This window comes from Gasterosteus aculeatus, chromosome 4 (assembly GCF_964276395.1).
Source record: "Gasterosteus aculeatus chromosome 4, fGasAcu3.hap1.1, whole genome shotgun sequence".
Lineage (NCBI taxonomy): Eukaryota > Metazoa > Chordata > Actinopteri > Perciformes > Gasterosteidae > Gasterosteus > Gasterosteus aculeatus.
Genome location: NC_135691.1, coordinates 9,582,400 through 9,609,688, shown reverse-complemented (window position 1 = coordinate 9,609,688; position 27,289 = coordinate 9,582,400). Strand labels below are relative to the sequence as shown.

Below are 27,289 nucleotides of genomic sequence, written 5' to 3'. Positions count from 1 at the left end.
TCAATACACATATTATTTAATTGTGACAGTTTTTTAAAGATCAGTTTTTCTACCTGTCTGTCAGTCTGTTTGGATGAATGTCTTGTACACCCTTGAGATGAGCACATCTCAGCGAGGACTTTTATTACACTACTGGTAGCACAGTGAGTGGGCGTGACGGTGATTCATTTATAAATCTTTTTTTTGTCCTGCTCAATCTCCCAAACGACGGCCCTTGTTTGAACATGGCTTCCGTTCCTTCAGAATCAGTGACAAGGTCTCTCTCGTCTTCTGTCCTAATCTCTCGTCTCCCTCCGGTCTTTCTCAACCATCCGTCCTTCCCGTAGCTCGCTCTCCTGTCGCTCCCTCACAGTGAAAGGCTGGTCACTCCAAGTCAACATTTATGACGGACGTTAACTGACGACAGAACTCTCCTGTTGAGGCGGACTGATTGTGGTGTCCCCGAGACGGAGCTAGAACCAAAAAAAGACACTAATACCCAACAAAACCGCACAAACAAACAAATGCACGTCCCTCTGCGACTCTGCATTGGTTAGCCGGTACACTTCTTAATGCACTCTGTTTTTAACAACGAGTACCATGTGTTAGAGTAATGAGTTGTATCCAATTAGACAGAAAGACTGACAGATAGTCAGAACCACGCAGACGAGACATGAATCATTCCACACGGCGTTAAGAGGCCATAAACACCACGGTTAAATATCTACAGTCCAGTCCTTTACGACATTGAAACACTGACTGACACCACTGGAACACACACACACACACACACACACACACAGCGGGCGTAAAGAGGACTGTTGCAAGCTGCCACGAGACAAAAGACGGAAAGCTGGCTGAGGGCCGAGTTCAGCTCCGCAGACCTTCATCCACGCCGGACGAGGTGGCTCTTCGAGAGGCTACACTTCCCAAATGTATGCTCTGCACTGAGTATATTGCCACCGAGTGTTTTCTTACGGCACACACACACACACACACACACGTTATGTAGGCTTCTGTCTTGCATGCTTCAGAATATTGGTCACGTTTGGTTGTGTCGACACGGAAAACGCATGATGACGGCAGGTGGACAAGCCTCTAATGCACAAAGCAGGCCGGATCTCACCGCCCAGCCGCTTCTGTGAATTCCAGTCCTTCTTGACGACACGGTTTAATTTACACATTTCAGAAAGGGTATCGGACCAAAAGTGAGAGAATCAGTATTGACGCAATCTCATGAAATGTGCACTGTCAGAGGCGACAGCAACAAAGGAGGGCGATGGAGACCAGGCGAATGGCCACAGAGAGGTCAAATAAAGGGTTTAAGTCCAGAGGGAGCTTTTCCAGAGATTCCTCCTGAAGCTTTGCAGCAACCGTTCTTCACAACGCGACAAGATGCATTTTTTTTGTTTCAATGGAAGGCGATGCTGTTCCCTTTCTCTTGTATGTTCGTCTCTCTTTCTCCTCCATCTCTTTTCTATCCGCTCGGTCTGTTGCTCCGTCTCCCTCTCCGCCGTCCTAGATGACATTTTCAAAGAGTTGTAGAGACCTCATGATGTTTTCATCCTGTGCAAAAAGAGATGGGAAATGTGAGGAGAAAGTCTCCCAACAATCATCATTTACTTTGTTTTACTGGCCGCTAGAGGGCAGCAAAGACGTGGACACGGTTAGTGATCTCTAAAACACACCTGCAAAGGGGGAAGATAAGCAACACAAATTCACAGTATAAAGAGGCGTTACTAATGATATTACTGATGGCTCGGCTCTATAAATGTAAATAAAAGTGAAGGGATGAAAGAGAAGTGTACCTCCTGACAAGAGAGGATGAATTCGTCCAGAGTAACCACGCCGTCTCTGTTTTTGTCCATTTTCTGTGGAAAGCAACACACATACTGTCTCAAAGGGGACGCAGATATTACCAAAGATACGAGTGAGTTTATCACTGAAAAGACTGAAGTCCGAGGTCTATTCTGGGAGGTTATTGAGTCATTCTCAGTGCTTTACTGCAGAAACGCCACAGCACCTCTCAGACGTCTCCTGCTACTGGTCAGTGTGTCCCGCACCCACGTGGCGTATTTTAAAAAGTGTTTTCACTTTTTAGCTACAATTGATTTCTGGTTTATTTGTAAAAAGAAAACTGTTTGTGGTTGGAGAACAAAGAAAAAAACAGTCATCATGATGCTGATGCTGATTCTGATTCTGAAGGATTTCTTTGCTCCTCTGCTCGTGCTAACTCAGTTTCTTCTGCTGTTTCTCCCTTTGGAAATGTAAAGCATGCAATTCACTGGTGCATCTCTGTTGGGCTATTTGTCAATATTTGTGTTGTAGAAAGTTTTTTTTATTATACTTATTTAAAGGACTCCAATGTTACCAGAAAGAAGGCCTCCACATGCTGTTTGGGTGCTTCGTTTTTCAAGACCGGGTAAGTGTACTTCCCCATCATGTCGTATATCGCTCTCACGATGTCTGTCATCTCCTATCAGACGAGGCCACAAAGGAGAAGTGTGTGTAAACACAACCACAAATTTGGGAAATAAATGAAGGACTGACATGCACACTTCCACAATGACCCACCTCTTTGTTGATGTATCCGTCTCTGTTGATGTCGTAGAGGTTGAAGGTCCACTGGAGCTTCTCAGTGATGGAGCCCCTCAGCAGGATTGACAGCGCTGTCACAAAGTCCTGGAGGAGACAAAGAGGACGGATCTGAGATTGGAGATCTGTTGTGGAAAACAAAACCAGAATTCTAATTGAACAGGAAGAATCAAGCGAACCTCGAACTTGATGGAGCCGCTGTGCGCTGTGTCAAACGCGTTGAACAGGTAGTGTGCGTAGGTGCTGGCATCTACGGGAAGAAAAAGAAGAAGAAGAAGAAAATGCTTGTGTGTGGTAGAAAGAACACGGGTTTGGACTCAAACAGCACCAAACACAGTCTTTACCTCCATGCGGGAAGAACTGGGCGTATATCTGCTTGAAGGTTTCTTCACTTACGATGCCACTTGGACATTCCTGGAAAGAGGCAAGGGCAGAAAGAGAGGGTGAGGAGGAGGGACGGTCAAATTTATGTGGAATAAATCAAAGGATTGAACAACGTTGATTGGAGCCCGGCTATTGATTAAACCTCTAGAAGTTGTATTGTAGTATTGTCTAATAACACCACAAGCAGAACAGAATGCAGTTACGAAGTCTGTCCATCTGTCCAGTGTCACTGTCGACACTCGCTTTTACAAAGAGAAAATGGGCTACTGCAAAAAATATCTACATATAATTAATATCAAGAAGAAAATGGAAGACACAACACCAATAAAAGCCAAAACACACAAAGTGTAGCTGTATACAAACAATCCGCCCCGTATATGGAACCACAACCAAATGGATTTGGTGCCCAAATTAAATTGTGTTAATAAACCGTAATGCAGCTACACCAGAGAGATTGAAGCTGTGGACGGCTCCACCAGTTTATGCTCCAAATGTTTGTCTTATGCACCTGTTATTTCCACAGATTAGTGACACTTTGGATTTGACCTCATTGGAGTCCGACTGAGTCCGTCTCACAGGTCAGGCTTGACATAACACAACGCTTACATTAGGGTGGGATTGCTCTTGGCTTCAGACGGGTTACTGCACAAGCCGGGAGGCCGTTGTATGATTAAAGGTGTGATTATATTTTTGTTCACAGAAATTAATACAATAGTTGTGAAAGAAAAAAAGGAAAATCGCTTGGTATGCTGGGTGCAAAGAAAACATGAAGTTTCCATGTTAGAGCGAGCATTGCACTCATCCACACGTGGGCGTGTATGTTTCAGGTTGCACTTACATTCTTGAAGCCCCTGTAGAGCACTTGGAGCTCTCTTTTGTTGAAGTTGGTTAGCGCTTCCAGCTGGTCGAGGCCCTCAGGTCGATGGCACACCGTTGTCATCTCCAAGTCATCATCGGCTTTGTCTGAAGACACACAAGGCAACATTCCCAACTCATTCGCCACACACAACGAGGGATGGACTATCCAAGTATTGTGGAGAAGAAGAAAGTGGGCATATGACCGGGAGCGGGGACACTGAGATGATAGGACTCTAATTTAAAACAGGAATGAGAGGAAAGGTAGAGGTAGAGGTCAGTTGGCTGTTCCTCGTCCCAGCGGCCGTATCATTAACACCTCATTACTCTCCTCGCCGAGGGGAGGGAGGACGAGCCATTGACTCTGAGACGAGACGCGCCGGCTCACAGAGCCTGGTTCGACCTGCCACGAAAGCCAGCTTGCCAGCACACACAAGTGCACACATTCTCCCTGAAGCAATTTAGAATGTAATAATTATGCATAATATCATAACCTTGCATTATTTAATAGAAACGGTCCTAAAAAAAACGACACGTTTAGCGGTAAATGCTGGACCAAAAAAACACGTCGGTGGTTAAGTAGGAGGCTTTCTGAACACGGTTTCAGAATAAAGTCTGAATGTCACCGAGCTGCCTTAAACTGTCCAGCTGTGTTGCAAAAAGGATTTTTAAAAGCTCGCCATCCAAAGCACCGCCTGTTGATCAAGTATAATTTCCTCTCTGTCCTCTGCATTTACATGCAAATCCCTGTAATCAGTGAACAGATCGTTGCGCCGCCATCAGAGGAGGTACGCAGCCAGCAGGTAGAGACACACTGTCTCATGTTGGTACGATGAGTGAACCGGCGCTTTTCCAAGGGCCCCTCGTGCTGATTTAATGACGTTCGACAGTGTTCACACTGTCCTTGGCACTTAAATCCTCCCATGTGATCCATGCAGAAGCTTTCATGAGCACCTGAAGTGCTGCTGGTTATGATTTAAAGGGTAACTTTGGTGTTTTTCAACGTGGACCCTATTTCCCAGTGTTTTTGGGGTCTGGGTGACTGATGTGGTTGAAGACATTTTTTAAAAAGTGGCCCAGTATCTGCAGCGTATTCACTCGAGGCCACTCCTCAATACATTATGGAAAGGAGCCAACAGAGGAACCAGACGGCGTTCTCCTCTCATCTTCCACTTCCTGTTTCTCATCGTGTCATGTGACTTGTTTCCTGAAGAAAGTTGGAGAGAAGTTTGCCACTTTTGTCAGTATGTAAAGCGTAGCTTAGTGTTAGCTGAACTATTTTGGGTGGCATGAGATCATCAAACATTTAGATCATCATAAAGAAAGAAAAGAACGGATCCAGATGAATGTTGTTTAGAGAACCGCTTAGAGAACCTACAGTGGCGGCTTTAAGTGTGAAAGTGAGTTTGAATTGAAATGCCAGTTATGATGTTACATACCTTTGAAACGTTATTGAACAGTCTTAATTCAATTTTTTTTGTAAGATTGCATCGCAAATTCAAATAAAAGTAATTTTAAATCGCAACAGCCCACATGACATCCAGCATCATGTTCTTGTATAACTTCTGTTGAGTTGCCAAACAGTCTCTCTTAATATACTGTAGCACCTTTCCCCTGGCACACACACACACACACACACACACACACACACACACACACACACACACACACACACACACACACTGATGTGATGCTTTTATATGCTGTCCTGTAGATTCACACTGACGCACCTTTAGGGGTAACACCAGTGCACTCGTGTGTGGGGCTTTGCTGTGACTCTATCGTCCATGTTAAAGCCTTGATGGCTCCTGCACAGTGACCACAGCTCAGTGCGTCCCAGCTCAAGGTACAACGCATAGTGTGAGCCTGGTTTGGGGATGCTCAGGATGCAAAAATAGGCATCATTCACTAAAAGGCAAGCAGATATCTCCAAAACCACGTGACTCCCAAACCATCTAGATTGATAAATAGCACTACAGTTAAGGGGAATCATGAATTTTCGATTTGGTGGCAAAATGATCGTAATAATTAATTGTGGTTCACACCTTCACTCACTTCTGATCAGACTGGTTAGCAGGGCAAAATCCTTTCAGCATGTACTGAAGTAAGATCTACAGTGTGTGCAGGCTGCAAATGCGATACATGACATTATGATAACATGACCAAAAACAACCAGGCTGATTCTATTTCTGCTGGTCGTGTGGACACGGGGACGGTGGTTATAGTCCTGACTCACCCTCCACACTGATGACTCCCAGCAGATGCAGCATTTTGACGGCCCCACAGCACAGCAGAACGACGACTACAGCTTGTAAGCTGCTCTCGCCCGGCTCCTCTTTCTCCATCCCGACCAACTCCTTCCTTTCCACCGCTCTGCTAGAAGCCGTGCGTCTCCAACTCTCCTCTTAATCCTTGTTCCACTTTCTTTACTTTAACTTTAAAACTGTGACTTGCTCCATTCTCTCCATCCTGCCTTCTCCCAGTGCGATCAGCACCCGCCTGCCTCTCTCGGTCTCTGTCTTTTTATCACCCTGCATCCCGACTCCCCGGGGCGTCTCCCTCTCTTACGCTGACCTCTGTGCCATCCGACTAACTGTCCTCCCCCGCCTGCCCGCACCCCCCCCTCTGTTACACTCCCTGTGTCCTTCACAGGAGGTCCCACCGGAGCGCTGTGGATAAACTTTCTCTCTACTGTACGACCGTGCGTGTGTGTGTGTGTGTGTGTGTGTGTGTGTGTGTGTGTGTGTGTGTGTGTGTGTGTGTTTATGAGCACATCAGCAGTTGATTAATCGGCCCCATTAAGACACACAGTCCTCCTCGAACAACAGGAGACTTAATTTACTACAAAGAGACTTTTCTAAATAAACAACGGGTGCGTCCTTTTAAAATGACTTACTCCACAATGTGAGGAACACTTTATCTAAATCATTAGTTATGAAGACACCCAGTGAGACAACCCTATCCGTCTCCTTGATAATGTCTTAATATTGTAATGTGTCTCACTGAGAAGAGCATAAAGTGCCGTAACCCGAAATGACCAGTAGGGGGCAGCAGCGACTCACAGAGGAGCCAGTCTGCATCTCTAATAGTGACACGTTCATGACGCTCTTCAATTTAAGTTTAGCTCGATTTACTAAACTCGGATTAGTACGGCGATTGCTTAGTTCAATTTAATTAAATGGCAAGAGAAGCATTCAATTTCCTTCAGAGACATTCAAAACATTTTTTAGTCCTCCATCCCGTTAAGACTTTTGTAATCAAAGAGACTACGGCCGATTTGATAGAAGGCTTTGAGTTACAATTAAAATGTGTTTTAAATGATCACTTCAAACCAAGTTCATAGTGGCTTCTACACCCACTGGGCCTGTGCTGTAATCCATTCATGGTTATTAAGAAGTGCATATCCCTAATTCTAATCTCACCGCAGTTTCCAGACAATGTTCCAAGGTCTAATTGTAGGGTGAAGGTAGCCTACTAGTAAATAAAAGGTACAGAAACAGTGTTCCAAAACAAAATCAGTAAATTCACCAAAGCAGAGATACATCCAACCTAACAAGTGGCCTTGAGAGTTGCGCGTATCGGACATTCGACCGAAACCCTGAGCCATTCCTGTCAGGGGTTGTTGACATCATTGACTGCAGACGAAGAGAAGACTCAAACACACAGCGCACATCAGAAACAGGGCTGAACAATTCACTTCCCTCTTAAGTCGTTTCTTCTGATGCCCGCTGATCCCTCCTTTCTCCTCCATTTCTTCTCCCTCCGACTCCCCCATGCTTTCTCTCTTTCCTCCACGCTGTCATTTAATTCTTGCCAGCAAGCGTTTCATTTGCGTAATCTGAATGAGCCATAATCTGCCGTCCTGGCTGCGATGGAGAGCGCTCGCTCTCCCTCACCGGCCCCATTAAAAGGCGGGAAGCTGTCACCAAGAAGGTAGCCGCTCGATGGGCTCCCTGCTGGAGTGGAGGAAGTATCTTGAAGATGGATTTCAGCTGCGACACGCTTGTTTTTGCGATCTTGCGAAAAGCGCTGCACGACAATTCCCTCATTGCCCTCATTCCAGGATGCATCGTCTTCCTCGGTAGACGACCCAAGCCAGAGGACGTGGGGACGATCTGAGTGGCCTTCGGGTGGTTCACCGAAAGTCCAATGAAACGCTCTGCTCGAGGACTCACACGGACACACACATTGAGACACGCACGCACGCAGTCGCACAACCCTCAAGCAAAACCAGACTGAGCACATAATCTCAAGGGTCATGGAGGAAATATCAGACAGCACAACTGTGGATCACAGAATACACACTCCCATGCTTGTGTGCTAACACATGGCTGTTTGCTCACCAGCCCTCAGCCTGGGAGTGAGGACTGAAGTGCTGGAGGGTGTTTGCAGTGTTTGCTTGCTTGAGTGCACGCAGGGCGAAGACACACACACACACACACACACACACACACACACAAATCCACATCCGTCACCTCCTCATATTGTTAGTGGGCCACGATTAAGTTTAGGAGGCGTGAGTCAAATACGGCTCGTACATAGACGGCAGAGGTTGCAGCATGCCAATATTGACTTTTGAGTAAATACGTGTCTAATCTGTAGAAGCACACGCACGCACGCGCACACAAACACACACACACACACACACACACACACACACACACACACTGCTGGATGCCAAGAGAGGAGAATGACGAAATGACTTAATAAGCACTCACACCAGCTAATGGGAGCGTGGGTGAAGGAAGAAGGGAACAGATGAGAGAATAGATGCATAAAGAGAGGGGAGAGAGGTGTGGAGAAGAGGTTGCCAGGAGGAACAGATTGTGGCGGCGCCACGTGAGCGCGTGGCTGGGGAAATTAGGAGTAAAGGCAAAGAGGAACACGGGTTGGGATGGAGTGAGAGGATGAAAAGGGGGAATCTACAAGGAGACGAGAAAGTGGGAAGAGAAAAAGACGTGAAACGGGAGAAAACGAGAGGCGGGTAAAGAGGAATCAGAGAGCACAAAGGAAGCAAGATGAGAGAGGGAGGAAGAGACGGAGAAGGAAGGGAGACGGGGAGACGATTGAGACGGCATCGCTGCAGGCGGCAGTGGAAGTGAGGAATAACACAGAGGGGGGGGGGGGGGGGGGGGGCGAAAAAGGGAATGAAGGATTCACCGGGGAGGGTAGAAATGTGCCTGGTGAGAATATTGCTGCAGAGATGAGTAGTCGCAGGTCACCACGAAAAGGTGTGACACCATGGAGACACAACAACAGGAGCTGGAGGAGTACACACAAGGAGAGGCTGTCGGAGGGGGAAGAAAAGACCGCTTGACAGGAAAATAAAGCAGGCTGAGAAAGCAACAAGCAGCCGTGATGAAAAACAGACAAGCTGCCATTAAAACATTGAGCTCGTGCTCAGAGGATCAATCATTGCAGGAATCTAATCACAGTGTTACAGCCGTGCACCGTGTCACTGTCTGTGTCACAGTCCCCGGATAACAACAGGTTATCTGCCACAGCACATAATGGCAGCTGCACGTACACGAGCCGTGCTGCACTAAAGCCAGCACACAGCCAACACGTTAGAGGGAGAGACGCCCGAGCACCACGACACCAGAATTACAAACACCCTCCAAATGGCCCCAGCGCCACGTTGCCTTCTGTGTTTGTTTGTGCAGAGCAAACGTGGAGGTAAACAGCGGCTGGGCTTTCATTTGCAGGACGAGTAAGATTTCACACGTTTTTTCACAATGCGAGTGCGAATCACATCATTATTCAAAATTATTTTATTTTATTATTATAAAATTATTCAAACACATTTACGCTTTGGCTTTTCTATCACCCACGAGGGGGGGGGGATACAAAACAGCTGATTCAAAAGACACGAGCCACACGCACTCACCTGAGGGACGTGCGCAAAACGTCCTGTATGGTCTAATTTGCGCAGACAAACCAATAATAGCCGGCCTCAACAAATACGACTGCACTTATTAATAGGACATCCTTTCACTCTGGCACTGGTCTCCTGCTCAGTGTGCCCATTTAAGCAGTTTGGATCCCTTAGATGTGCTGTGTGTAAATGAGGTTTACAGGCTTTTACTAGGACGAGTCAGGACGAACTAAAACATTTCTCTGCAGGCAACAGGTCTTTACAAAAAAAGTCAACACAATAAGCATCTCTGCTTGTCTCAGCCTCATTAACATGGCCTTGACTTACTTAGGAATATCCCAATCCACCACCCCTATATTTGACATCTATTGTTGCCATGGCTACCATGCTTCCAAGGTAACAGCAAGACGGAAAAGCGGCGTGTGAGCGGAGTGACAATTACCTTCGACCGTGTGTGTGTGTGTGTTTTAGCGCCGTCGATGCGCACACACACTGTAGGCAGAGCAACACGCACATCGCACAACCACGCACGCCGTGTCTCACTCTCCTCCCACGGTTTGCTTCATGCAGATGCACTCACGCACACGTACACACACAATCGCACTAAAACTTTGTTGTGGAATAAAAAGATGCTTTTCCTCCTCTATGAACACTTGTTGATCTCTCCTGCACTCACTTACACACACACACACACACACACACACGCACACACACACGCACAAACACACCACATGCCCTCTTCTTACTGCATCTTAACTGAAATACCAGCATTTCTTCATCTTTTATTCAGCAGCTGCCGTACGTGCCTTGTATATTTGTGTGTGTGTGTGTGTGTGTGTTGTGTGTGTGTGTGTGTGTGTGATGAAGATCAATACACAAACACATTGTAAAAAACTTCCACTACCCATATGTGTGCAAGCGTTGTGTTTATATGTTTATATGCAAATTCCCTCACCCCTGGACAGCCTCCTCGTCTTGGTCTGCATGGTCAGCGTGCCCACCACAGCCCCCATGTTTGCTGTCGTCGTCGTGGAAACAAGCGCGTCTGTGTGCTGTGGTCTGGATCTCTTTTTGTCACGTGTTGGGACGGCTCGTGCGCACACACGCTCTCCCTCAGCCTCCTTCCTCTTCTCATCCTCTCCTCCCTCTCTCCTCTCTGAGCGGCTGCTCTCGTCAGAGACCCCTCTCTCTCCATCATCCCTCCTTTCACGCCTCCTCACGGCGCTCCTCCTCTGTTTGGCGCTCGTCTCGCTTCCCTTTTTCTCCCCTCACACTCCCACTCTCACCTCCCTCCCTTTTTTTATTAGTGTTTGTAGTCTCTCTCTCTCTCTCTCTCTCTCTCATGCATCCGCCAGCCAGGAGCAAAGCAGGGCATCAGTGATTCAGTATGAAATTGCCAAGGTGTTGATTCACCAAATTATAAATGAATACGAGGGTACCCATTGATTTGTAAAGGATAACACTCCACAATGCAAAAAACAAACAAACATGTCATGTTGCATTTCACACACAAACGCATCTGTTGCCCTCTGATGGGGGACAAATATGTAAAAAGATACAGCCCGAGGTATTGATTTGAGATGAAAATATGAATTATGAAGTGAAGGGACTGCATCACTGCATCACTTGTGTTTTTCCTCAACATCACGGTTTTGTCCACGAAAAGGCCACTTCAATCCATCCACACCTCCATGCACTTCATCCATCATAATACCCCCACCTACGCTTTAACAGGGGACGGATGAAGGAACGCAGAGACTGTGAGTTGTAGCAGATGGAGAAAAAAAGGCTTAAAGTCAAAAGAGAGAGAGAGAGAGAGGGATTAAAGGCAGGAAAAGGGAGAAGAATGAGATATTTAAGAGGGTAGAAATAGAGGGATCATGACGAGTGTCGGATCAAACCGGAGGAGTGCACGCTGTTGCTTGTGAGAGCTGCTCACTACAAACAAGGTACACGGCCTGGATTGATGAAAGAACAACGAGACAAATTTAAAGGCCGTTATAGATGCAGTGGAGGAAATGGAAGTAGTACATTCACACACATATGTATATATATCTATAATGTCTACTTTTACGATGCATGAAATCATTCAGTAAATAGTTAGGGTTGTTTCGGGTTGGACTGCATTATAATCACATTGTTTCTAATATTCTGCCCCCTTCAGGAGAGAAAGAGCGATAAAGCATAAAATCAATATAATGAAGTACAACCACACCGTTGACTATGACCTCAATAATAAGCTTAAGGCCTGTAACAACTAGTTGTGAAGTAAATGTAATAGAAAGAGCATTAAATGCTGTGTTCAGATAATTCTATCAACACGCAACAGGATCCCATCCTCTCATGATGGATTTCCAATATAAAAAGCAGCCAGGACCCGACGTGTAAACACGTCATTATCAATAGGTCACAGTTGGATTTCAAGGGTGAAAACATTTCAAATCTCTTTCGCGAAATGAGCAAATAGAGACGCTGTGCTGTTATATCAAGTCAGCCGCCCGTTATAAAGAACCTCCGAATGTGGCAACCGCTCCGAATATGGGACACTTTTTGTCTGCTGATGCTGAATAATGAACGAGGTGTGATTGTCTGGAAGCCATGTGGGACAATTCAGCGCAAAAGACTTAGTTTTGTGACAAAAACCAATCTGTTTCTGTGAAAATCGGCTCTTGGACGTGTGAGGTTTGGAGGCGGTGGAGACAGAATGGACAGCAGTGGGGAGCAATGCGTTCACCCGGCCTACACATATGCACGCACACACACACACACACACACACACACACACAGCATACATTCTGCACATTCACCAACGTGGCAGAGAGAGAATGGCCAATTCAAGGCATCTTAAGTGTGCAGCACCATGGAGCATGTCCATTTTCTGCCACACACACACACACACACACTCTCACACACACACACAGACACACACACACACACACACACACACACACACTACAAAATGAATAGCCTGCAGCGTGCCTGTAGGAATTCATAGGCAGTAAATTCCTCCAATTTTCACAGCGCCATACTTTCTTCTTTGTGCTTAAACCTGCATCTCCTTCCACTATCTTATCTATAAATGTGGCTACCAGGAAACAGCCAACACCAATACACCTTTATCTGCATATCTTCATGTATTACTGTAATCTTTGTAAAACGCATCCGTCTTCTGTGTTGTGTCGCTTCATCCATTGTTTCTGGGTCGTTGCCAATCTCTCTTCTCCATCCCTCTCCTCCCTTCGGTCTGTGACAGCCCCATTTCCACACAGTGACAGAATGTCTCACTATTAATCATTTCATAATTTGTCAGTAGAGCAGAGAGAAAGAGCCAGAGGTTGGTCCGCGCGTGTGTGTGTGTGTGTGTGTGTGTTGTTGCCAAATTGCCTGGTGTTTTCCTGCAGGCATGCAGGAACAGCTGCAGACGGTTTCGCAGGACCCCTGTCCTACTTTTGAGGAAGGACATGATAAGAGACAGAAGAGAGGAGCGTAGCAAACATCAAGAGCAGAAAGATGTAGGACGGGAGCGCATCAGGAGGAAGGGAAAAAAAAGGAGCAAAGGCAGAGAAGAAACGGTATTTGGCAGTGAAAGATGAAAAAGGATAAGGAGGAAACGCAGCAGGAGAGGTTCCAGCTGGAGAGGAGAATACGATGCTGTGAGCGGAAGAAAGAGAAAGAAAGAGGGCAAAAAGAGCCAGGAGAGAGTGGGCGAGTGGCATCACAAGAAAGAAAAGGCAGAGAGGAGCATGAGGGAGACCCGCGGACGGCAAATTTCCATGGAAAGCCGACGGAGGAACAAAGAGAATGAGGTTTAGAAAAACAAAACAAGGGAGCAAGCATGACAGAAAGTGAAACTAAAGATCTGTATTTAGACTAAACCATCAAAAATAAGCCCACTCCCTCAGAGCAGCACATTCAGAGCGACAGTGTTGACAACCGCGACAGTTCTAGATCATATTTCTAGATCATCATATTTTTATGTAGCCGTGTGACACTGTCTTGTTGACCCCCCCCAGGTTTTGGCAATTAGTCATAAAGGGAAGGAGGCCTTGGACTGAGAATAACACGTCCATCAGGAAAATCAATACTAATATCTGCAGCTATCCAAATGAATCCTCACACCAACACCCGCCTGTATCTTCATTAGTGGATGCATGCTGAGCGTCCTGCCGGCTCCCATCACATCATGAAAAAGAGAATGATTAAAGGAGAATCTGCTATTGATCTCTCATCAGGGAGATGGGGGAAAGGAAAAGGGGGGGGGGGGGGGGGGGGGGAAGGAAGGACATAAATAAATGCAGAGTTAGAAATACATGTTAGATGGACATGTAGAGAGGGGAAGAGCATGCGGGGTGAGAGCAGGCAGGAGGTCAAGTCCGAGATAGAGAGAGAGAGAGAGAGAGAGAGAGAGAGCAGGGAAGGGGAAGGGGAATACAGCCGCGGTGTATCTCATAGTTTTACATGAGAAGTGATGCCGTAACATACATACACACACGCACGCAAGTACTGATTCTGCATCCCTGCGTTTCAGCCATTGTAAAAAATGCTACATTGTAACATCGGGAATATATTTTCTTGCTTTGCTGCGTTGTTTTTGTAGGAATAAACATGATGCCCATCAAGTGAAAGGCACTGGGAGCTCTGACTCATTGGCCTGATGCTTATGAGGGCACAAGGATGCGTCATGCATCATTTACGGCGAAACACAGTCGGATGGCGTACTTATTATAGTCAGTGTGTCATTTCCAGTGTCACATTGTTCTGTAACGCAGAACAGTGGTGCAGTGAAACAAACAGAAACCCAACATACCGTTTGAATGTCAGCGGTGACAAACAACCCCTGATTTCTAATTCTCACACATTCACGCAAGCTTTTTTTTCATCATTATTTAGCGGATAAATAGATAGAGGGTGCTCATCTTATTCTGTCGTCCCCCCTCCGACTGAAAGCGACAGATTCCTATTTCTCAGAGGTCACAAAACAAAGACAGCGTGTCTTTGTGTACAAAGTGTACATGGACTCCTCGGTAGGCTGCTTTTTTCTTTAAGAATTTAAAAAAGAAACAAAAAAAACGACTGGTCTCTGACATTGTTGGATTAGCTGTTTCCTGTTCCTGTGTTTGCCCCATTTAGAGTTAGAAAATATATTAATATTATTATATAAAATATTAAAATATTAAATATATTAAAAATATTTTCTTTTCTACGCATAAACCCTTTGTTGCAGAGCCTAATTAGTGTAATGAATTAGTTGTGTTTGCATATCTTCCTCCCACAGATAATAATAATTAATAACAATAGTTTTTTCAACATGAAGAACAGCTATATATATTTTTATATGTATTTCATGTTCTGATCAGTGGATCACCAGAGCAATACGATACTAACGATAAGATCAATGAACGGCGCGTCAACTGTTAATGTCCACCAACTGCTGCAAAGAGAAAAGGTTTCTTTCGATTCAAACTCACTGAGATTTCAGCTCTTCGTAGAGGTAAATGCTGCTTTGACAACACCTACGGTTGAATCTCGTCTCAGCTGTCACACCGGTTTAGTTGAAATGATGTGCGTCACTGCTGCCGTAAGTGCTCGTACAGGCCTCAGCACATAGTCACAGCTAAGTAGCTATCTATATTCATCATCTGCGTCTCTCTCATTGGCTGCAGCGTTACAAAGGCCTCAAGGCAAACGCAGCGCTGAGCCGTCTGCCCAGATAAATTGCACGGAAATGTTGTTTTGCTTTGAAGAACTGAGCACACTAAATTTGCCTGCAAATATTATGCAAATAAAGCATCTGCACATGTGCAGCGTTTTGATTTTTTATTTAATGAATTGCTCCAACGTGGGTTTTAATTTTCAACACTGAGAGATCAAACGCTAACAGAGTATCTTAAATGACGGGCAGATCTTTTAAAATGGAAATAACGCTTCCTGTGTAAATCTAGACTTGGACGGTGAACAAACATCAGTTATGAGGTTTTTAAAATAACATTTCTGCCCATACTAAGCCAAACACCTGACCTGGGATCTGCCAGAAACCAATTCAATGTTGCCATGTGCCTGGTAAAGCTCTTTTGCTGTCCTAATTGGCTCTTTCAGTGCACTTCTTTTGATCAAGGAAGTCTATCGAGCAAACAGGGCTCCTCTCCAGTCAGCTCTTGAGCCCCGCAGCTGGCAGATACGTCAAATCCAACACACATGTTCTCCAGCAACACACGTACATTGTGATACATCCTCCACTCTACGTAAAAGCAGCTGGAGTTATCTTAGAGTGGGCTAAGGCTATCTTCTGGGCAAAAACCCCCTCAGCAGAACACAAAGATATGTGAGGGTTTGAGAGAGTGAGACGAACGGAGAGAGACAGCGGAGGCAGACAAATAGCCATCGATCAAGAGGAGAGCAGCTCGGGAGATAAAAGAGAAAAACCTGAAGGGACCAGTGCACGTAAAAGACAAAATGAGGAGGTGAAATGAGGTGATAGCAGGTAAGACAAGGAGCTGGAGAGAACAGAGAAATGAAAGCAGAGAGAAAAACAGACAAGGAGACGAACGTGTCGGCGAGGTGCAGGTTTTGTAGTGACATTCCTGCAGGGAAATATTTCACAGGAGCAGAGGGGTTTGTGCACAGTGACAGTGGATAGTTTTCCGTCATTTTGCCCTTACTCCTTAAAGCCAACCTCTCATTCATTTAGTGAGCCTCACAGCACTCAGTTTGTTCGGCAACGTCCATGAATTCGTTTTAGTCATTTCATCTCTATAAAAAGCCCTGAATAGGATTGTCAATGGAAAGCCTTTGTTTACATGGCTGCTAGAGCAAAGCGCTGTGCAGAGGGCCTGTCATCAACGTTGGAACAGGCAATTGGAGTTAAGTGCTCAAGGATGTTTTGAGCTGCGCCCGGCTATATATCCATTAACTAGCTTGATAATGGAATGTTAATTTTAACCGTCCAATGCTGGACTAATAATCTTTCAATTGAAGCGGTTTTCTTTTGTTGTTCTTTTAGAGCCTGGTCGTTCACTTCTGAATTTTTGTAACTTGCCGTGTGATAACGTGACTGTCAGAGTTTATTTGATACAAGCAGTATATACATATCCAGGGATCATACAAAGAAGGTCAATTCATATATTTTATTTTGAAAGGTGGTTTTCCTTTTTCCAACCAAATCATTGGTGAATCAATTTCAGTAAATTATGTGAAATCAAAGACAAAGGACTCAAAAGGACAAGCAGTGAGGGCAGCAGTATGGATGAAACAGGCCGGTGAGAGAAATAAGCCTCTCTTCCTCTTATTCAATCATTCGAGTGCGACACGATCTCAGGGGTCATACAGAATACTAAAAATAGGAAAAGGCACTTTTATAACAGAATTTTGAAGAGTTTTTGTCTGGTCACATGGTCATCAGACTTCACGAGCTCGACGTGCCTCGGCCTCGCACAAAGTCAGACCGTACGTAGAAAATATTTGAGATCCTGACACTTGAAAAGTTCTGTTTCTCCAGCAACTTTACCTCCTACTGGGTGGTGACAGAGGATGGGCCAGCCTTCCATGCAAAATGAATCCTGCCCTGCTTTCATTAGCACACTTTTTGTAACGGAGCAGCAGATGGTATCACACGCACACATATTCTCTGACACTCACACTGCAGCCCCCTGAGGAGAAAACCTCGCTTCCTGTCCTCAACTTTCTGCGATTTCTCACTCCCACTTTTTTAATGCGTCTATCGGCATCCCATTCTAACACCCACAGTGCATACTTCAAAGTGGCTGCTATTTAGATGTATTACCCTGACAAGAGAGTTTAAAATGTGCAAAAAATAAATCTCAGTTGCTTTGTAAGCACGGCTGCCCAACTAGAGTTCATTTGTTAGAAGACAACACGTCGGACACGTGTGTTTTCGCTGTTGCTTCAGCAATCTTTCTGTAGGTTTCTTATTTTTGGCTCCATCTTTAAAATGTGCCTCATCTGTTGAGCATTGATGTAAAGTATCTGCTGAGAGCTGTCGCCATGGTCGGGAATTAAGGTAAACACTCCACGCAGGATGCTATACGTGCCTCTATTTCAGAACCATCCATCGGCTCTCTGAAGGCTTTTACAGACATTTCAAGTGTTTCGCGTGGTGACAGACAGGAGATCCAGACAGCCGAGGTCATGCAGTCTGTCTTATACGATATCACGGCTCGGCAGGTTTCTACATGTGACAGCGTGGCAAAACGTGATGTGTCTCCTCGGCCGCTGAGGGTGCGGCGCTGTATCTGCTGATGATGATAAACATCAGGTCTGAGGTCAGCCGACACAGGACGGATCACGGCTAAAGGCTGACAGCTCACACCAAAAAAACACTGACTGCACACACCCACCTCTGTCGCAGCCGTCGCACAACATACACAACACCTTTGACCCCATTGCATCCTCCTACGTTCCAGGAGGGTGTTTTTTTTGCTCGCAAATGTCTTCATGGACGAAGCTGCACATTCTTATTTTGGTCTATGAACACACACACACACACACACACACACACACACACATATGCATGCAGTGCCAGTTCCTCCTGTCACAGGCAGACAGGAATCAGGTTTGGTTAAGAGAGCCGATGGTGAATACCATCACCTTTTATAGACATGCCCAGTGAAGAGGACACACACACACACACACACACACAATAACATTCCTACATCCACAGGGCAGATGGCGGAGAGAATGCCTCACAAACCAATTCTAAATCAAAATTCTTTGCCAACTTTACTTCCCTGCTCTGTGTGCATTCAGCCCATGAGAGCAAACAAACACAGCTCTGTGCTTAATGCACAAATACGCAACATGACAGGTGATCGCCTCGTATGACGGTCACGTGTCATGTGAACACAAACACACGCAAGCGCGCACATCTTGAGGGCGTTTGAGGGAGAAATTCATTCTTACCTTTGCGGTAGTTCACCTGCTTGGTTTGCATGGAAAAGGTTCCCACCACAAGACCCATGTTGACTCCTGGCTGCAGACCGGTTGAGTGTTTCTGCGAGTGCGTGTGTGTCTTCCCGCCTATAACCAAGGTGTGCTAGTGAGTACGCGTGTAGGAGGTGTGTGTGTGTGTGTGTGTGTGCTCTAATTAAGTTAGTGCATCAGCCAGCGGTACGGGTAGAGGAACAGCTATCACATCTCATGCTGCTTCACACCCACGATGCTCTGCTGCTTCTGCTCGAGGCTGTGTGTGTACGTCTGTGTGTGTGTGTGTGTACGTCTGTGTGTGTGTGTGTGTGTGTGTGTGTGTGTGTGTGTGTGTGTGTGTGTGTGTGTGTGTGTGAACGTCTGTGTGTGTGAATGAGCGAGTGGGTGAGTAAGAGAGAGAGGACGTGTGTGTGTGTGTGCGTGTGTGTGAGAGTGAGAGAGTGTGAATGAAAAAGCTGGCGCGCATGCACACTGGAGCAACCTTGGTCTACGCTGCCACCGACGCTGCCTATTTCCCTTCTGCCTCCCTCTCTGCAGACTTCCCTCTCCCCCCTATCGCTCTCTCTCTCTCTCTCTCTTTGTGTCCTCCGCCACCAGACTCAAGTCGCTCCACCTCTTTACATATCTGCCCCTGTCTGTCTTTGCTTCTCCCCGCTTGTCCTGCTGCTGTGGAAGAGGGATTGCCCACTGTTGCACGGGTAAAGGACGGAGACGGAGAGAGGGAACGGTAGAGAAAAGGGTGTGTGTGTGTGTGTGGGAGGAGAGGGGAGGAGGGGAGGAAACACTCAAGGGATGATACGAGAGCAAAGGAAAGGGGAATGGGACATTTACGAGGGGGAAGAGCAGTAAAAGAGAGAAGAAGAGAGGGGGGGGCAAAATGGGAAGAAGGGGGTAAAAAGGGGAGGAGGGAGGTGCAAGAGGTGAGGGGAGATTAGGGCGGGTGAGACTGAGCCACCCCGCTTTGTAATTCAGTGTGTGTCAGCATGTGCGTGTGCCTGCGGTGTGCTGCACATGCGTGTGCGTGTGCCTCCGTTTAGCCGACATGTTCTCTGCTGGTGAATCATCACGCAGGACCACAGTCAGGACAGATGCAAGCAGGGGAATGGCGACAGTGCACCTCACACGTGTGCCCCCCCCCCCGTCACTCACTTAACTCCTTGCTGCCCTCTGTGTTACACCACCCACCCCTTCCACCCCATTGAAATTCCTCGTGTGGCTTTAGTTGGGAAAACAATTTACAGCGGCGGCGAGTCTGTGGCTCCGCTGAGGCCATAAAGAACGATGATGACGCCATTAGCACGCGGTGTTCATTAAAAGCTGCTGGCTGAACGCTGGAGATCAATACGGGGTGAAAATGAAGAGGACGAAGAAGGAGGCGAACAGTGGACGAGAGGAAGGTAAATAAGGAGAGAAGAGAGGGAGAGAGGGGGAGAGAGGGAGGAGCACTGCAGGGTAATGGGGGGGGAGACATTTTTTGAGTATGCAAGAGCTCACCCCAACACACAAACACACACACACACACACACACCTCCCCTTTCTCCTCCTCTGGCTCTCCTGACGGAGGCAGATCTGGCAGCAGCTTCCAATCAAAATCAAATAACAACAAACACATTCCACACACGGGCACAGACGCACACATACAATCACCCAGCGGTAGAGGTGGCAATTTATCAACAGAGAGAAAACACATTACGGCAGCGACACGTTGACACGCGACTCGATTCGGACAAGACGAGACAATGTGAGGTTTGACTTTCACACGCATTCATCAGGGGAGAGGAGGCGGATTTGGTGGATCAAACACAGGGAAGGAGAAGAAGACTTGGGTGGTGCCGTGGACCCTGGGAGGGAAAGACGTCAGCTACCTGTTGACATGAGACCAAGAGAGGTCACAACATCGATTGGACAGAGGTCCGAGTCAGCGACCGGGAGTCACGGAGGTCAAGGAGGACATTGAGACACACGTGCGCTGTGCAATCCACCCAACCACCCTGATGTCTAATGCAACTTCCTTCTTCTGCTACTGATGGAGAAGAGTCGTAAGTCCCGCGGGTTGAAGCTAAAACACCAACATTTGCTGTCAATATTTTTTCAGTTTGCTGAATTGATGCATGTTTGTCTATATTACCTCCAGTCAGTACCAAGGGTTCTTTCCTAGAAACACCGCCGAAATCTGGAAAAGTTATCAGGAGTGTCATGAGTGTGAAGAAAGCCAGTATAGTTCATCACATATATCCAGAAATCTTTACCGAAATCTACTGAAATCCCTTTAAAATAATGTCATTCAGAATACTTTTAGATATCCCCTAAAAGCGCGGACAAAGTAATTGAGGCATTTATTGGTAAGCGGTTCGGACCAGGAAACTAAAGTAGCTTTGCAGAGTAATAACACTAAACAGCAACAGGTTCATCCCATTAGGCCGTGGGCCAAAACTCGTCCGAGACATTAAGCCCGACGTGATGAGACACACGGTGCTGTCCAAGGTGCTGAGCGTCATCCTGAGCTCAGCATTCATTAACCATTACACAACGGACCTTTCACCGGATGGAGATGACGGCCTGAATGGTGAGGCGAAGAAAAGGATGGTGTCAGACAGAAGGGCGGGGAGGCATTTGACAGCAGCGTAAGAAGGTGTTGAGAAGCAGAGGAAACGGGGCAGCGAATAATAAATTGTGCGGCCAGTCGGTATCTGGTCTTATCAAACGGAGGCTGCATGTGAACGGTCACAGTGACGAGCACACAGAAGAGAGGAGATGAGAGTTGAGGATTGAAAGGGCAGCGGGGAGGGGAGGGAATAGGGAACGAGTGAGGAAACTGAGACAGGGGAGCGATAATAACTACAGAAGGAGTGCAGAAGAGAGTGAGACAGTGAGAATGTAGAAGGTGAGATAGATGGGAAGGGTTAGGCAGGGAAATGAAAGAAGCAAATCAGAGCAGAAAACTGGTAGGTCAACGTAAGATAGAGGGGAGATGTAGGTGGGGAGGGAGGGGCCGAGTGTGATCCGAGTCATCAGAACCAACAGGGTGATTTACCGGAGTAATGGATGGAGGAGACGAGCTCCACCATCCTGACAGAATGTGAGCGGCTGCTACGCTGACTACACGCCGACACAGTCCGTGTCTGTGCAACGAGGCCTGACGGCGGTCAACGCGCAGGCAGGGAGAGAACGCTGATCGTGTTTAACGGTACCTGACGGGCCGAGCGTGCGTTACGTCTGCAGGAACAGGGACGCCAGTCGGTTCGGTGTCTCTCTTTTAGGCCACATTGTACGCCGCCCACGTACTGAATGCCACCTGTCAGGATGGGAAATACTCCTCTTTCGCAGCCAACGTCTAACCTACTAACACCAAGCTGTGAACCATTCAGCTAGTGTGAAGTATTTACTGTTTACTACCATGCATGTTTACTATTCCTAGACGCAGACATTTAGCACTTGATACACAAGAGGATTTATTTTTAATTAGTTTTTTACAATCTTGCTAACTGGACTGAACTGGACTTTTTTCCTTCCAAAAGAAAATGCCAAGTTTTTCTGCACCCAATACAAATACTTCCATTTGATTGACTCTGCCCTTCCGCGTCTCACTTTTCCTTCCTCCTCAGCAGATAAAGACTGATGCAAGGGTTCATTCCATGCAGCTTGGGGATTTATTACACAGCTGGCGGGTACAATGGTGTCCCGTCCCCTGAGACCCGCCTCCATATGAATTACTATTTCGTATTAAACATGCACTGTGTCCCCTATGGCGCATTAAAAGTGATATGACAGCTTTTTCTAAGCAGCAGTTCTCACACACACACACACACACACACACACACACACACAGGAGCACAGACAGGGAAAAGCAGTCTCTGAAATATCCACACAGCATGTGTGCACAAAGATAGACACATGCTTACCTACACATGTGTAAAGAGTGCAATCGTGCAGACAGATACTTCTCCATCCTACTTTCACGCCTTCGCTTCTTTGAATACAGTGAAGTGAAGCCAAGTAGCCCCGAATCAAAGCTGGAGGACCTGAAAGGAATATCTAATGACCAAAAGGGGAGCGGCGGAATGTTTCATTAAGCACTTCTGTGGAACATTTTCCCTCCAGGCCGTCGCTGGTGAACCCACAGCTTGAAATTCCACCTCTGCGTCCGTCATCATTCATCAAACCGGAGGAAGAGCTGCCTCATCAGCCAGCACTTTGAGGCGCTGAATATATAATGCTCTGCTTGCTTAAGACTCAAGTCCGTCTTTGCTTCATTTAAGCTGCTCCGACGTTGACTTCAGCAACGGAAAGACGTGAGGACGAGGAGGCTGACGCCCTCTGCTGTGCACTCCGACCACCTCACAGTCCGGGAGAAAAGAAACAATTCACGGCATTCAAGTGAGACCTGTAAATGAAGCATTACTGAAGTTAAAATGTAGGACGCTTGGGTCATCTTCTTTGTCAATGAACAAAGCTTTTTTTTTCCTCTCTGGGAAATGAGCTCATCTGGTCGATCCGGTAAACGGGCAGGAAGGAAAAGGATGATTAGGATTGCGTGTTCCTCTCATTCCCAACGCAGGAGCACTCAGCAGACTGAGTGGCACATTCATCTTTGGTTCCTCCGCGAAAGTATCACATGAACGGGGTTTGTTTCTGATTACCAAAGAACCTCCAGGCACGGATGTGGAAAAGATGAAGTAGATTTCATGTAATCCTTCCCATGTTGTATTAATATTAATATGAGGTAACTGGAGGCTGAAGAAAAGAAGGGGCCGATTACTGCACAGCAAAATTCTTAGAGTTAATTACTACAAAGTGTTGAAGTGCAGAGTTGAAATCACACTGAAAAAGTTAATTCAACTCTTACAGAGTTAATTGTACGGAATGGCTGGTGTCATTATTCAGTGTCAAGATCAGATTCATTTGTGACACTTAGTAGAGTTAAATTAACTCTTTGATAGGTTTGACATGTAACTGTACAATGTCACACTTCTTGGGTTTTGGTTTAACTCTACGTCCTGTGGCACATGGAGTAGAGAGGGTGAGCTGGGAACCACAGGGTTGGTGGTTCAAATCCTGGCTGCTCTATGTCAAAGTGTCCCTGAGCAAGACACCTAACCCCTAAAATGTAAAAACCATGGGTTAAGAATGCAATGTAAGTCACTTTGGATAAACGTGTCAGCTAAATGACCTGTAATGTATTTAACACCGAGCAGATTTATTTTTGACACTTATTCCGAGTTAACTTGTTAATACTTCATTGAGTGTTGATTTAACACTGACAAGATTGGGATAATATAAACACCATCTTACAGTTAAAATTGAATCTCACAGAGTCAATTTAACTCTCTGAAATTTGCTGTGTACTTTCTGTGTTTTGCTTTGGACTTTTTAGCCAAAGTTAGTTTTCTTTGTCTTCTCTTGTGTGATGAATATTGAATTTCTACTCTTCAGACCCCCTCAGAGCCCCTGTAAGCACAGCGCCACCTGCCCATCAGTTAATGAACTAATGCGTTTTAAAGCCCACTCGACCCCCCAATGGCACAGCCTTCAGGAGCAATTTGGAGTTCCGGGACATTTCCACCTGCAGACTTGGGGATCGAACCCACAGAGCGCGGCGTTGTGCGGCGGAGGGAGGCACCGGAGGGCAGCCTGCATGGGAAAGATAAGGGAAATCCTGCAGGCGCTGGCGTGGCTTGACAGGATGTTTACAGCGTGTTTTTCACCAGTTAACAGGAATTCAGTGGAGAAGTTTAGGGCTGAGCAGGGAGGGAAAGACAGAGATGAACTCAGAGGAGAAGGAGGTGAAGACAGGGATTTAGTTTAATCAGCCTGCAGTTACAGAAGAAGTGAGCACAGCTTAAAAGGGGTATTTTCAAAAAGGTGAATTACTCAACAGTACAGTAGAAAGCATGGCATTAAGATTTACAGTTTATCCCACACTTTTGCCAATACAAAACCTATTTGAGGTTAAAATTACAGACAACATTTTACATGATACCAGCAATATTGATAACAACACGCCATGTCCTTTTCTTTTTATATTGACCAATCAATGATTCATAAACAGCTACTGGTTGAATGTTACAAGCCTAACCACTTCAAGTGAATTCAAATCATATCAACTTTCTCTGTTTATAACCATTTGTGCCGCTTTCAGCTTCAGGGATTTAATTAACAGTGGTTGCTCACAGTGCACACATGCTGTACATTTCAAGTGGGAACCACAGTCAATACGTTCAGAATTAAGGAGAAATCATGGACTTTTTCTTAGCTGATCCATGAGGTCAGCAGATGGGATTTTCTGGCGAATAAGCTGCATTTTCTCAAAACTACCAGCAGAGGTCAATGGTGCTCTAACGTCGCCCTGCACACAAACACATCCTGTGAGCACACCTGCATTTGCATTGTCTTTCAGTCCACTGAATAAACACAATCTCACTACTTCCTCAACAGCTGTTGCTGCTACTGAGGGAAAGGAATATATTAATGTTACAAGTGTCCTAAAATGCAGTCTGCTAAAGGTCATTAAAAAAAAAACAGTGTGTAAGTCAAAGTATAAAAGTCAGAGAGGCCCTTCGGCTGCAGAGCACACTGGCTCTTCTTAACCTTTTGGGAATACATCCTACTAAAGAGGACAAAATGGTGTCGGTGCTACTGAGCTTTCCTCCTGCTTTTTGTAGCAGAGCACATCATCACATGGGCAAAGTTTCCCCCTCGACCAATGGCAAAGAAGTGTTGTTGACCCCACTTTCAATGCAAATATCGCCCTGTTCTCCCGTATGTGATGTACCCCAAGGGGACGGAGGTGAAGCATCAGTAACTTTTGAAGTACTATTAGTATTTCAAAGCAAACTGAGAGGAAACAGAAAGGGCCCGCCACAAATTTGACACACAAGGATCCTTTTACTCGTCATTAAGAGGAGCTCAGCCTTGAAAGATGTGAGGGGGTCCGAGAGTCTGATGAAAGATGCTAACAAGTTGCACCGTGGGAAGTGGACAGTGTAGGGAAACTCGTAGCATCTCGGGCTCCTCTGGTTCGTTCAGTTTCCCTCACTGCAGAACTAAGTTTGAAACCCACATTAAAGACGCAGTGTGTGTGTTATCTGCCCTTCATCAGCTGAAAAAAACTAAAAACTAACTCAGTTAGACATCATCAGGCAGGCAGCCGGAAGGTTGACTTGTGTTCCTTGTTCTTTAAATATCTTCGTAACTAAGCAGTTTACAACCACCGGGTGTAGTGAAGGATTCTAACAGCCCCTCAGAAAAACTCAAATTTGAACTATTTGTGATTGAAACACAACAGTAGAACTGTTTGTTCATGGATTTAAAGAAAAAAGGTTAAAACAGAAACATCCACAATAGGAGAGAAACGTGTAGTCACGAGCCACACAGTAACAACACTGTAAAGGCCCTAATGGCTTTAGGGCACGTGTGTGTTTAGTTTTTTCTGTGTGTGTGTGCGTGTGATAGAAAAAGACTTTCAGTTCATGCTTACTCCTGCTTCCTGTGTTGACTATGAGTTTTCTTCTAAGCAATAATTTGTTACGCAACCAAATCTCAGCAGCAGCTCCTTCATGACGTGTGTGTGTGTGTGTGTGTGTGTGTGTGTGTGTGTGTGTGTGTGTGTGTGTGTGTGTGTGTGTGCGTGTTCCTTGTGGGCATTTCTACCCACTGTGACAGAACGCCTGAACTATCCTTAAACATATGTGTGAGTGAGTAGGTCTTTGTGAGTCTAATGTATGTGTGTGTGACTGACTTCTATGACGTTTCCCATCCCTCCGGACAAAATGTCAATTGGCTCAAAGAGCATTATACTGTATGTGTGTGTGTGTGTTTGTGTGTGTTCCTCCAGGCTGCTGCTGTGCAGCACAGATTTTTTCTGCGTGTATTCCCCTGCTAAGCTTCAACAATAAAACGCATTAAATTTACCCCAATACGTGCACACAAAAAAAGACACATGCAGGCACCGTGGACGCACACCAACACACAAATAACAGCTAACGAATCACAACAGTACAACCCCTCCGCTTCCTCTCAGCATCGTGTGCATATACGGCTCCTTTACCTCACAGCCACACACACACCCACACACACACACTGCCCTACATCAACTTCATCTCTCTTCACTGTTAGCTGCTGCATCGCTTCCTCCGTGTCTCCTTCGGTCCCCCCTCTGGAGAGCACACTGAACAGAACGAGGTCAACTGCAGAGCACAAGAGTGCAGGCAGCGGAGGTCAAAGCACCGATTTTTACGAGCTGAAGATGAGGTGAACATCAGCTTGTGAGACATTCATTTTAATGCGCGGCCGATGAAACGTCACAGTTATACTTCCAGGGCTTGCAGCTGTGACGAGGACAACATGCACACATGTGCGCGCTTGCACAAACACAACCCAGAAGAGACACAGGACAGAAGCACTTACAGACCTTTGATGAGAGTCCCAGTGATCAGTTTGTGCAGCGAGGAAGCAAACTTGACGAGTCCCTGTTGGCAGCGCTTGGCACACCCGGCCATCGTGACAGCGACCTGGGGGGCAGCACGCGGCAACGGGTGCAACTTCTTCTGATGGAGCGTATGAAGACAACAGAGGGAGACGGTCAGAGGCGGAGCGGCGATCTCCCCTTGCTTTCCCTCAGCCACTTACCCCTCCTCCACCTCCCCCATCCCTCCTCTGAAT

General features: G+C 46.2%; 1 protein-coding gene across 3 annotated transcripts; it reads right to left on the bottom strand.

The window, feature by feature from the left end:
- Positions 1 to 23: 23 nt before the first annotated feature.
- Positions 24 to 27,289, bottom strand: kcnip1a (Kv channel interacting protein 1 a). 3 transcript variants are annotated; one of them, XM_040174507.2, is made up of 8 exons: positions 27,039 to 27,289; positions 3,797 to 3,921; positions 2,919 to 2,988; positions 2,754 to 2,824; positions 2,554 to 2,661; positions 2,351 to 2,455; positions 1,788 to 1,850; positions 24 to 1,545 (listed from the first exon to the last, which is right to left on the bottom strand). In XM_040174507.2, exons 1-8 carry the CDS (start codon positions 27,124 to 27,126, stop codon positions 1,498 to 1,500), a joined length of 678 nt encoding a protein of 225 aa, XP_040030441.1. In that variant the 5' UTR covers positions 27,127 to 27,289; the 3' UTR covers positions 24 to 1,497. The 3 variants fall into 3 exon arrangements, with proteins under 3 accessions (XP_040030441.1, XP_040030442.1, XP_040030443.1); XM_040174508.2 differs by lacking the exon at positions 27,039 to 27,289 and adding an exon at positions 18,605 to 19,149; XM_040174509.2 differs by lacking the exon at positions 27,039 to 27,289 and adding an exon at positions 10,644 to 10,895.

Bases quoted from the DNA above. Each gene is read 5' to 3' on its own strand.
- kcnip1a (XM_040174507.2), bottom strand. From the start codon at position 27,126: ATGGCCGGGTGTGCCAAGCGCTGCCAACAGGGACTCGTCAAGTTTGCT. The intron at 2,989-3,796 runs GTAAGTGCAACC...GCCTCTTTCCAG, and splicing joins TCTACAGGGGCTTCAAGAAT to GAATGTCCAAGTGGCATCGT. The intron at 1,851-2,350 runs GTAACATTGGAG...TGCTTTCCACAG, and splicing joins ATGTGGAGGCCTTCTTTCTG to AAAATGGACAAAAACAGAGA.